The 13,236-nt window shown below is 41.7% G+C and overlaps 1 protein-coding gene across 1 annotated transcript in view; it reads right to left on the bottom strand.

The window, feature by feature from the left end:
• Nucleotides 1–13,236, bottom strand: part of RAB31 (RAB31, member RAS oncogene family) — a 69,348-nt gene that overhangs the window by 5,541 nt on the left and 50,571 nt on the right. Inside the window, exons 5-6 of the mRNA XM_060244015.1 lie at nt 13,037–13,143; nt 6,469–6,578 (exon numbers count right to left, since the gene is read on the bottom strand). Coding sequence (XP_060099998.1) covers nt 6,469–6,578; nt 13,037–13,143 — 217 coding nt within the window. The remainder of the gene's footprint in view (nt 1–6,468; nt 6,579–13,036; nt 13,144–13,236) is intronic.

Raw genomic sequence — 13,236 nt, 5'->3', positions numbered from 1 at the left:
TTTTAAATTTTATTTTGTGCTAAATATCTTAATTGGTATTAAGCAGTCAGTTTCTAGTTTTTGTGGCCACAGAAATAAACTTGAAATTGTGTGGACATTACTTCATGATATCTTAGAAACAGAAACTAAGGAAACCACAACATGAACTCTATTCAACATTATAATATAAGTAATAAATACCTTCAATAACTCATCTGTGTATTTTTTTGTATCTAAATATTCAAATAATATATCCAAAATCCTACAATATCATATCCTCAAAAGTAATTCATCATATCCGACATTTTAAGAATTGTACATAAGTCTCTGATCCATAAGAAGCTAGACAATAATTGTGTCCTAGCATGTACAATAATTGTCTTTTTGCACATCAATACATTTAGTTTAGCATCAGCAATCCCTGACAAATGACATAGTCTGAAACGGAAGGAATAAAATAATAAAATCGGCCATCCATTGGATTGCAGACAGCTTCATAGCTGGATATTGGTATACATTATAGACTTGAATTTTTGTGCCAATAGACTAAATGTATTGATGTGCAATACATTTCTAACCCTAGAGAAACCTCAGGAGTCCCTTTATCATCGCTGTCATCATCCTAATCATCATCATCATGTTCCTCCTTGGAGATTTCCATGTCAGGGGCAGGAAGCTGTAAGATTCCTAAAGCTTTTTTAAAGAAAGTGGGAAGCTCCTAATGAGAAAAAAGATAGTAAGTTGGCTTGCTCTGTTCAAGGACTTCATCCTCAGACAACTGGCCTTCCTCTTTAGCTAGCAACAGAATCCTCAGAGCCTAAGAGGGAATCCCTGTCTTCAAATCTGTAATCTGAGGCATGTGAATAATTGCTCCTAACGGAGAAGGTGCTTTTACAGGCAGCCTTTGTAGGCCAAGAGGAGCCCTGGCATTTCTTGTTGCCTAGAGGTACCAAGTAGCTAATTTATTTGAAGATGTTGACTGGAAAGGGAGGGGTGGCGGGGGGGCCTTGTGTCAACTTTTCTGGTACGGTAAAGAAGCTGGGGGAGGGGTTCCTTCTCTAACTTATTGGAGATAAATTGTTCTAGCCAGTCCTGGAAGCCAGATGGACAACAAAGGGCTCTCCCCTCTCCTGGCTTCCCTACTGGTGGGGAGCTATTTTCTCCCTTCAGTTCAACACTCAAATGGGTGCTGAAGGCTGCTTTGAACAGGCCTGATGGGTTGATACAGGCTGTCCCAAATGATCAGAAGAAGGCACAGTTTTGGCACCAAAAACCAAGTCTGCTGCTTCATGACCCAAGTCAGGCAATTTGCTGACTATGGCTCTCTCCAAGACAGCTGCGGTACATAGAAAAGCACACACGTGGAAAAAGAAAAACAAAGTGCAACCAAAGGAGCTCCATTAAAAGAAAATCTCAAGAGCTGTCTATATCCATTACTCTCTCAGGCAGAGGCAGGAAAAAGACTGAGGGTGGGCTTCTCCCCTCCAGGGAAAGTACAATAAATTTCCTGCCTCCAGAGACTGTGGGAAGAGGAGCCCAAGCGTATCATAGTGTCCTCCTCCCCTTGAGAGAGAACCATCGACCTTGCACAAATGGAAGAGCTAGTGCAAGAGGAACCATGTTCCATAGCAGGGACTATCTAGCATGCACAGCAGAACTTTTTCATAAGTAGTAGACTTTAACCATATTCCAACAAAGGTCATGGGCATTCTATTTATTAAATGTCACAAATATCCTGCATAGTTCCTAGGCAGCTAACAGGGCCAGACTTGCTTAGCTTCAGCCACAGGACTGTATTATATGTTCTTAGATTACTATCCAGGCTGTTTGCAAAAACTGATTTTAATGTTAATCAAGTAACATAATGTTACACTGAAAGAAAATTTGTCAGACACAGCAATTAAATACTGGTCTTTATAGCATTCGTTTTAGCTTTCTTTATAAAATTGGAGTTGCTATCCCAGCACTATGGGAAAAACAGGCTGAATTGCCTCACATTACACGTGCAAGTTTCACTGACATTAAAGAGAGCAGCATGCATACAACTGGGCATGCCATCCATGAAATGTAAATCAACACCTACCCTAAGGCTGATCACTTACACTTTCAATGTGACCTAACTATAATGCATGCAATGAGGAGGGGCCATAACTAAGCGGCAGTGCATATGCCTTGCCTGGCTCAGGTTCAGTCTACAGCATCTTTTATTACAAGGATCTCAGGCAGCAAGTATGAGAAAGAAACCTTAGAGAGCTGCTCCTGAACTGAATAGGCAATACTGGATTGCAACCAGCCACCTACATATGGAAAGCACACATAGTTTCCCTGGTTTGCTCTGTTTCTGCAGCCCCTTCCAACCTTCAGAAAGATCATGGTGCATGAAGGAATAGGGATTGCAAGCTGGATGACATTGTTCCCTTCCCATGGTGCTTGCAGGAGAAGGAATTATTTCACCCCTTTACTCCAATCTTAGTGCAGCTCTGTCACCCCAACCTGCACAGCTGTTTCTCCATACAGATTCAGTGACCCCAGGTATGATATTTCTGGGTGTTGGAATGGAGAAAAGGCTAGGAAAACTCCTTGGGTTTTGCACAGATAATTTGATACAGGCCACTGGATTTAAAAGACTAATGGCTGGACTTGGTATAAAGCAACTTCATATACTAGCTTTAATGATCTTGTACTTTCACTAACGAATATAAAAAATATTAAGAGTCAGGAGGGGGAGTAAATCAGCTATTTTAAAATAGCCATGCTGAGGACAAAATTTTCCCCATTTCCTTGAGGCTTTCTTTCCTTCTAAATAAAGGAATCAAGGATATGGATTTTTTTTCCAAATATAAGAAATTGCTGGAGTGACAGATGACCAGAAGCTCTATTATATGCTCATGACAGAAACATTAATCACATAACACTCTTGAAAGAAATTCAGCATATCAGGAAAAAGCACCAGCCAGAAAGTACTTAGAGATATTTCTATATAGTTACCTGAATAATTGCCTGAAATCAGAATACATTCTTCTTGTCAGTTGTTGTGTTAAAGTCCACAAAGCTATTAGAAAAGCTTTTGGGAATGAAGGACTATCTGCTACTTTATGACTTTGACAGTAGCCTGACTGACTCTGATTCGGTCTGACTCTGGAAGTAATCTAATGCAGCATTTATTGTACTGCACAGATTTGTCTGGGTTTCTCCCCCTTCCTTTGATTGCTATTTAATGGTACATGTGGTTGGTTTCAGTGAAATAGGTTGATAGCAGAAAGAATGAGGACTGTCATTCACAGGGAGTGGTTTAGATAATTTGTTTTAATTCCTTTTGTGTTGGTACATTATCCATGAAATGGAAAGTGACACACAGTTGTTCTTGTCTAGCGGTACTAAATTCTTTAATAAATTGCCCCACTTCAGTAGCATAGGTAGGTTCTGCTTAATGATCAAAGATTTGGAGAAGCCTGTTTACTTCTTAAAAATGAGGTATAGGTTATTTACTCCACACAGATTATTTTCAATGAGATCTCATAGAGATTTCAGACAGACTTTATGATGTGCACATTTTATAAGTGCTTATTGGCAGTCTGGTCATAGATTGTTGGTTGTGTGTACTTGTTCTGGAAAATTCACTAATAAAAAAGCCAGCCACCTATTGTACCATGTCACACTGAAATCACACAAGCAATTAGCTCTAGGAGCCTTATATTGGGGATTATCTTGTGACCAACAGTATGCACCTTACCAAGCTAACACTGAGAAACTACATGGCGCTGAGTATAGAACTTCTTTACAGATTTGTTTCTTTAACTGTTATCAATATTAGAGTCTGCCAACTTTGTCTACTGTTGAAATATAAAGATGGTGTGTCATAAGCTTCAGAGTGAATTTCTCATAAATGAGGTGCGGAACAGTAAAAAACAAACCATGGAGAGGCAAAGTGGCTACTTTAACTGATAACATAAAACACAAAAATCTGAAAATTTACTACCCTAAAAGAATGATAAGCAAAATTACATGGAAATGTCTTCAGGGTAAGAGCCCATGCAGGCAACAAACTGAAAAAAGGTGTGCTTTCCCAGTGTATAGTGGTGATGGAAAGAAGCCTGGAGAATTCACCAATGAAACACCCTTTAGTCACTGTGTTTCCTGTATTCAAATCAAATTTAATAAATCAAATATAATATGAAAGTATATTTATTCTTAGATTCAGCAGCATGTCCTTGGAAATGATGAAGGCTTGCCTTTCTCTGTTCTAAGATGTTCAGAATGAACCTTAATCCACCAACATATATTGATTGATGATGCCTTCCTGTTCAGTTTGTCTAATTTCAAAGGTCAAAAGATGGCATTGATTGCAGTGATCCCAGGATGCAGTAACCAATAACCAATATAAATTTCAAAGTTCTTTGTCCATAAATGCCCCCTAGATTTCAGAGATAATTCCAACAGGAAAGCATTTTAAATTGGACTTTGAATACAGTGACAGAGTACATGCCATACAATGATCTGATGTGAGTCAACTCCTACTTCTATTTTGTACTCAATCTAGTCCCCATGGGGCAAGTTAAAATCAGAAATAAGAGAACCCCAAAAGCATATAACCCTGCTGTATGTATAATCCACGTGCTAGATCAAAAGCGTGCCACAATCAAAGAAGGGAACTACATCCTAGTGCAAGGAGAGCCCCAAACTGTTACAAGGAGGAAAGAAAGGAAAAGATTGGTTACTTCATATCTCACCCTAACTTGCCCTGAAGTGCTCAATCACTGTGCCATTGCCTGCATCTAACTACCAGGGCCCCTGGTTAAAAGGCATGTGATATAACAGCCTTGCTGAAGCTAAAGATGTATGGGTTTGGTCAGTGCCCAGAATCCCGCCCCCACCCCCCACAGACAACAGCATATAAACCACTTTGAGATCCATGAATGAAGAATGGTAGAATATAAATGCAACCAACCAGTAATACCCCAGATTAACAGAAACAGGACAAGCTGGTGGCCCACAACTAATTATGTATTTGTGGGGGGGGGGGGCAATTTGGAAATCCCACTTCGAGCATCTACAAGGGATTAGTAATTTGAGTGGGCTATTTTCCCCTCCCCTCTTTTTCTTCTTTTAACTGAATCTCAACTGCTCTAATATCCTGGGAGTATATTTATTTCTCATCAAGCCATACTTACCCAGTAGGGGAGACACTTCGATCAAGCCATTTTGGTGGTGCTGGGATTTCTTTTACTCAGTTAATTTACAGTCAGATAAAAGAGGGTAATATGGTGGGCCTTTGTGTAGTAAATTCCACACACACCCCACAGTAACCATGTTAAGAGATGAAGATTAGCCTATGGCAGTGGTTCCCAATTGAAACTCAGAATGGGTTAGGACTCCTATTACAGGAGGGTCTGCAGAAAACATAGTTGCTGGTATTGATTTAATGGCAAACTATGGCTTGCCAGAATAAAAAAGTCAGGGAGGTATTCTGAATGCATGTGGGAAAAAAGGGTATGGGGGGCATGAACCTGCAGCTATAAAGCTTACTGGCTGGCCATCGGAAGGCACAGCCTCTTAGCTTAATTTACCTCACAGAATTGCTATGAAGCTGAAATGCCACTCTGAAGTCCTTGACGGGTGTGTGATATAAATGTTTCAAATATTATAATAAATAACTAACCCATATTTCAGCCCAAGGAAAATGTAGGCAACTATTTTTAGTTGCTATATCAATGTCATTAAGGATTACAGCCACAAGGGTGCTCACACATATTGAATTATCTCTTCTCAGCAGCTGACTAAAAATAATACAATATTGGTAGATTCATTTAGAAGCAGTACAGTAAAATGTAAAAAAGCAGCAACTGCAAATCCTTCACAGCAGGTTCCTATCTGTAAGACTGGCCACTGCAGACCGGAATGGATGGGAAAGCTGTGATATTCTCATCACTGAAGGTTAAGAAGAGGATTGATCACAGCTCTCATTAATAACTCAATAAATCCTTCCCAGAGTCTGAAGGTTTGCCTTGATAGCGTTCAGGTCCTTTTACAGTTTTACAGTTCTCAGATATTACAGAAATATAGAGTTACATTACATATCCTCCAGGCTTTGCTTGAGTATTCATAATCAGACCGATATTATCCAAAACTATTCAGAAGATACTAACAGATGGTGTCTTCCAGTGTTATGATTGTATTGCATTATATTGCAGTGTTATGATTATATTGTCTGTTCAATTTCATGACTTTATAAATAATGACTTCTCCTTGGTTGTGTGTGTGGATATTTGTTTATATGTTTTATTGTACTGTTAAATATTTACATATTTAAATGTTTTAATGCTTGACGTTCGCTGCCTTGGGGATCCGATTTGGATCGAAAGGCAGCATATGTTTTAAATAAATAAAGCCAACAACTCTACTTGATTTTTATCTTTTACATGAGAAATTTGCAGATAGAGAGAACTCTGCTGAACCCATCAGCCACACACAAATTCTAATTTTACTTACTGATTCCTTGAAAGAGTTCTTCAATGTTAATTGCATTTTTTGCACTGGTCTCAACAACAATTGCGCCTATGGACTCCGCATATTCTTTGGCATCTTTCATAGGGACTTCCCTAAAACAAAGGTTCAGAAGTTAAATTGCTGTGCATGTAAATATAGCATTCAGGAGGCCTTATCTGAAGAATTGTAATACCACTGTTATTTTATTGCTGAATAATCCCATTTCCAAAATTATTTAAACCCATAATTAGTACTAAACTGTTTCTCCCAGAACTAATGTAAAGAGATAGGAGATTAGACTGTGGAATTCCATGGCATCACTTTGAAGATATGAAGGAATTCTAAATTCCTGTTGAATACTTGAAATTACAGAGTCTAATTCATTGTCCTGTACTGTCTTGGCAGCACAACATAGATTGCAACATTAAAACAAGATTAGGTACTATAATGTTATCTAGAAGCAGTGATGTTAAATTCATTTCTGGGAGGGAAACATGGGAGGTTTTTCCCCTTGAAGAAAAAGCAGAAATTTCGGTAACAACTGAAATATAGATATATATATATAATACTTGCTTTTCTATTAAGCTTAAACTTCTTTTCCTGATTAAACAACCTAAAATGCATCATTTATAATTTAGCATACAAAATTGCCATGTTTATGGAATTTAACACTATTAATATTGAAAGTCTACATAATATTTGAGAAAGAGTTGCAAATACTGCACTCTATGCTACCATAATTCTTGTATCTTCAATTCTGATATCCATGAGGCAGGGGAAAAAATTCAAGTTGAAAGTAGAAAACAAATTGTGCAGTTAAAAAAGTGTATTATTTAGACTCTCCCACAGAGTCACAATCAGTGTTCCCTCTAAGCTGAGTTAGCATGAGCTAGCTCACAGATTTTTAGCCTCACAAATTTTTGTCTTAGCTCAGTAAAAATGGCCCTGAAGCACAATAATTTATGCAGTAACTCACAACTTTAATGCCAGTAGCTCACAACTTAACGCCAGTAGCTCACAAAGTAGAGTTTTTGCTCACAAGACACTGCAGCTTAGAGGGAACATTGGTCACAATATATAGGATTGCAAGTAAGTTTGACTGTTAAGCTAAAAATTTTAAGATGCTGAAAACACTGAACTCTTTAATACAGTATTATAATTAAATATAACACAGCATTTCTTTTTAGATCAACAGAGATGCAAATGGACTGTGTCAATGGAGACCTTGTCCAAGGAGGGTATAGGTAATTTCTTGAATGTTCCCAAAGAACACAGCTTTATTGAATAAGGCAGAATTCCTGTAAAAAACAGGCTACAAAGTCAATCAATAAGATTAATCTTCCATGTGTATATGGAAGGCTTTCCTGTGCCAATACTTCTCTATGAACTGGCATTTAGTGGCTTTCTACCATGAGTTTTGGCACCAACCCAATTCATTTTGCTGAAGCACGGCACACTAAATTTTAACAGATTATCAGCACAATCCGGGGGGGGGGGAAGTCTTTTGGGAGCAGACGAGCCACTACGTGGGCGCAGGAAGGGTGTGTGCCGACTTATGACCGGCGCCGCCACAGTGGAGGAGAGATACGTGGGCGGGGGGCTGCCAGAGCGCTGCTCCACCCGAGGGCAGCAGCGCCTGAGGGCTGCGTCCGAGCGCGGGCAGAAGTGAGGTGGAGTGTGGTGTTCAGGCAGAGGAGGGGTTGGAGTTGGGAGCATGGCCAGGCTTAGGCTGCATCCTAAGCAGTTTGGCCCATGACACACCCCCCCAAGAGGCGTAACGTCACGCCAGCAAAAATAACAGCGTGTCCCATAGGCACTCGTTGAAACCAAAAACAAAGGTCGCCTCTGCCGCTGTGGAAGCTCGCAAACCCCTTAGCGAGCAGCGTGATTACTTCGCCAATCCCCTTGCGCTTTGGCCTGGCGAGCCCCCTCTCCAGCACCCAATCGCGGTCTCCCCCCTCCTAGAAATACTTCCACTCTGGCCTCGCACAACTCAGTTGTTAGGGAGATGAGTGCGTGGAGGGAAATTGTGGCGGGAAATTGTGGCGGCAAGCTCCCGGCCATACAGACTTAGGGACAGGCAGGCATGCTGGTGATGGGTTTTGCACTGTGTGATTGCTTTGACAGTATCTTTGACTTGCAAGGGGGAGAAAGAGGTCTCTCCCCTGGGGCTAACTGCTTTTGTTTCCAGGTCTCCACAGGTTCCGGGCTCCTGGAGGCTCTGCATGCAAGGACTGTCGCCCATGGCTGGGTAAGTTCCACTGCCCCCCCCACACAGCCTTTCCCTTCCCTCGCTCTCGACCGCTTGGTGTGCGAGCGTCTTTGGCACTTGAACCAGGCAGTGGGCTCTGGCAGGGGGCATTTGCTGATCCCGCTCCCCTGTGCTGCCGCCTGCTCCCTTCCCTTGGTCTGCTCTCTGCCGCATTCCCAACCCCTGGAAGGGCAGGGTGTGTGTGAGTGTGGCAGCTGCCCCGATGTGGGGAGGTAGGTCAGAGACTGTTTCTTTAAGAGAGTGCTTGGCTGAAACACAACCTGCTCTTCCAGCCGCCGCCCCTGCAGGTGCTCTTGATCTCTGTCTCCATTTTGCAGGTGGGTCTCCAACACAGAGACTTCTGTGTGTGTCACTCCATTGCCCCCCACTCCCTCAGCTGTTTCTGCCCGCTGCTCTGAATGGAGCCCCACCCACGGTGAGACTGCCCAGCGCGTGCCAGGGAGACTGTTGCACACTGTTCCAGAAAAATAAAGTCTGAGCTGTGCCCTCTGTTGTCTCTCCTGCTTGGCATCTGCAGCACGTTCCCTGGGCAGCTCCCTCCCCCCATCAGTGGTCTCTCTGAGGGAATGCCTGGGAGGGTGGGCAGACTTGGTTTGGGGAGGAACGGTCTATGAGCCGCCACGCTGCCCCTCGTGTGGCTGGACAGGGGAGGGGAGTGCTCCCCCTTAGTCTGCCCGGGCTGACAGCCTACCTGACCCCACAGGGCTGTTGTGCGCAGGGCACTAAGGGGGGGGCTGATGAAGTGGACTCAGAGTTCTGCGACTGATGCACTCGCACTCTGAGTTCTGCGGCCCCTGGGGGAGGTGTTCCATGCACATGGCAGGGGGCATCAGGGCAGCACAGGGGGGTCTCTGAGTGGGAGGGTGTCTGCTCCTGGGCTGCTCACTCCCAGACACACATTCAAGGCGCTATGACAGCGAACTCCTGCACTTGGTACTTCTTGCTTGTCTGCCTGCCATTGACAGAGTCTCTGACAGCAGGAGGGTTTGAGGGGATTGACGGCTTCTCCATGGTCCCATGCGGGCCTGTCTCGCCCCCGCCTTGCCACCAAACCAGGCTTCTCATGCACGCATGCCCAGCCTCACTCCTGTTCCCTCCCCATGTTGGTGGGACGTCTCTCCTTTGCCTTTGATGGTCTGCCCATCATTGGCTCCGTTCTCTGTTTGGGGGCGGTTTGGGTATGGCTATCAGCCTCTCTGGGGCCACTCCTCCCCATCCCTGACTGTTTTGAGCTGTGGCGCATGTGCCAGGACTGGCCAATGGGCTGGGTTGGCTGGCCCTCTCCTCCGGCTGACTTCACCTCCCTTGCATGCCTATTCCAGCGGCATTGCCATGGCGACCATCTCCTTTACGGAAAGCTACACCTCTCCCCTTCCCATGCTCCAGTGTGCCGAAGTCTTCAAGAAGTCTACTAGCAGCATGGCAGCTACGCCATGGCTGGCCACCACTTATGTCTGGATTGGGCTGCCCATGGCTTACTCTGTTATCTGATTGCAATTTGTAACAATCTTCTGGTTTATGAGTAAAGCAACTGTCTGAGAACATTAAAGTAATAAATCTAAATTAGCTAAATGAAGCAAATGGAAAGAACCAAAAGCATTTCATTCATGGTGCTTTGCCAATAATCCCATTTACAGAGACCACCTTTACACCTGATATTCTAGATATACAACTGTAGATTGCTGCTTACAAATGCTTAAGTCATAGTCACCAATTTGTTCCCAAAATAGAACAGCACCTTATAGTAGTATGATTTATAAAGATAATCTGGGAGATTATCAGAAAAAGAGTATCAACATTCAACTCTTTCAGAAAGGCAATAAAGGGATCCTATCCAACTATACTATATCCTTTGGAAGGTCCGGTTACCAATAATATTCTAGTCTGCTAAGGTATGCTAATCAAGAAAAGGCTCAACGGGTGCACTATAAATGGATAATTATTTTGGCTACAAATAATCTCTTCTATTTATTTTATCTAAACATTTTTATGCTGCCTTTCCACCCAATTTATGGTCCCCAAGACAGGAAACAAACAAATCAAAAGCAAGCTTTTAAAAATATATATTATAAAGCCAATAAAAACAAAAATTAAACAAATCAAACAAAAATAAACAGAATACATAAACAGGAAGGAGGGTCAGTGAGGGAATGCTAAATAAAACAGTAAGTTTTCATCCACTCCAGAAGACAACAATGGAGAGGGATAGATGAACCTCTTTTTAAAGATAGAATGCATACTTCTGAGATCCCTATGTATTCCCCAGGATTTCATTCTTAAAAGGTCAGCTGAATCCCCCAGTGGTCCCACATTTCTGATCCATATAGAATCCAAGCATACAGTTGCTGGATAACCTGTTTGTCCAAATAGATCATCCTGAATGTGAGAGCTCCTAATGCTGAGTGCTGAACATTCACCTTTGAAGGACTAAGGTTTTTATCCAAAAGGAGAGAAAAGAGTCCACAAATAGTGGTACAACTAGACTTGTGTGTTCAGCTTTACAGTGAATTACCTATTTAAACAGCACCCTTAATTTTATCATATTATTCCATCAGCTTTAACTGATAGTTGCAAACAATGTACATAAGTCAGTTCAAATATGGAAGAGAACAGCAGTGCAATTCTGACCAGAATTACACCCTTCTAAGTCCATTGTAGACAATGGGCTAATCAGGGTATAACTCCGACTGCACTGTCACACAAACCACTTTGATATTCAAAACTACAAGCAAGCAGAGATACAAATTACCAAGTGAGATGATTGGCTTACAGTTGGGAGACCTAGCCCAGTGCAAACATCTAGCTAGCGTTCAGTCACTTGTTTTCTGTGAAGTTCATATGCAAAATATGGATCTTTTAAAATATAATAAAACCACAGTGGTCACCACATAGCATCTCATAACTGTTAGGCAGACAGACTTGTCAATTATTCCATCCCTAGGTGGAATGGCAGGTGCATCACAGGAAGAAAAATTAGGTAGACTTTTGTCTAAGGTGGATTCACAGGGTATTTTGGCTGTTGCAAAGTTTTTTCCCATAGCAAGTAGAAAAGTTGGTTTATATGGATTTTACTACACAAAATGGTTAAATGAATAGTATCATTTAAGTAAATGTAACTGTTAGACAATATCTAATCCCACATGGATCTGAAAAGCTAAAGGCAACTTCCTTCTAGTCTATAATATAGTCTTGTGGCATGTACAAAGGGGTCAGATTAGAGCTGCCAAGCTCCCACTGGGAGCTGGGTTTCCCCCAGTTTGGGAGCCCCCAACACGCTGGTATGGAGTGGGCCACAGGGGAATCCCTGCCCCCAAAGAGATCTGTCATCATGCAACGTGCCTGGCATGATGACATCACCCGGAAGTGATGCCATCATGCTGGGCACATTGTGCCAGGGACCATAAAGTTTTAACCTGAATCTTAGAGCGTCCCTAGCGCGATGTGCCCAGAGCAATGGTGTCACTTCCAGGTGATGTCATGCGCTCCACCTGCAAGGTGCAAGCAAGAAAAATCCTCCACCAAAGCCAAGATAGGACTTGGCAACCCTAGGCCAGATCTCCCAAAACTCCCAGAGTCTGTTACCTAATACCTGTAAAACTGTGAAATTAAATAATCTGAATATCTTTATAATCACATAACAATTTGACTGTAATGCTATATCTTGGAGCACTCATCTTTGATTCAGTAGCCCTCCAGTGTCAATCAGGCAATTTTTGGCTTTGCAAAGAGCTTGTAAATTATCTAATACTGTGGTAAACTGCTGGTTTAGTGTGGTCTTGATTTGTGGAATGTGTCACCTTAATGTCAGTAACAGCACAATTTTTCAACAAACCAATTGACTTACAAAACATTGCCATAAACTTGCAGTGATTTTAACCACAATTAATTTCACTAAACTATAAACAGGATTTCAAGACGTTTCCCCATACTGAACTGTGAAACACTATCTTGCCTCAGATTATTACAGCCAGTCACCAAAAAAATAAAAACAGAACTTCAAGTCAAGATAAATTATTTTACTAGCTTCGTAGGACCTTATGTCAATGCAGTCATAAGGCACTGCAATCCTAAACAGAGTTACACCTTTCTAAAGTAAATGTTTAACATTAACAGATTAATAGGTGTAACTATTCTTAAAAATGCATTAATACAATGCATTCTTATCTATGTTTACTGTTAAGTAAGTAAACCTGCATAGGCTTACACTATAAAATCTTCTGTTGTCTCTTTTGCACCTGCTTATTGTAGAAGAACACAGGGGAGAACAAGTAATTTGAAGACAAAACTTCAATACATTACCTAATATCAGCAAGATCACATTTGTTTCCAGCAATCGCCATTACAATATTTTCAGGACCATGTTCTTTTAGTTCTTTCACCCATTTCTTCAGTGTATGAAATGAATCCTAAATTAAACATATAAGGCAATAGCAAAGATCTTTCAGAAAGCATGCATTGTATTTTTAAAACCAACTGTAGAAGATAAGATACTAAAATCC

Source organism: Heteronotia binoei, chromosome 7 (genome assembly GCF_032191835.1).
Source record: "Heteronotia binoei isolate CCM8104 ecotype False Entrance Well chromosome 7, APGP_CSIRO_Hbin_v1, whole genome shotgun sequence".
NCBI lineage: Eukaryota > Metazoa > Chordata > Lepidosauria > Squamata > Gekkonidae > Heteronotia > Heteronotia binoei.
Note: the sequence above shows the minus strand (reverse complement) of the source record. Positions and strands in the feature narration are given on the sequence as shown.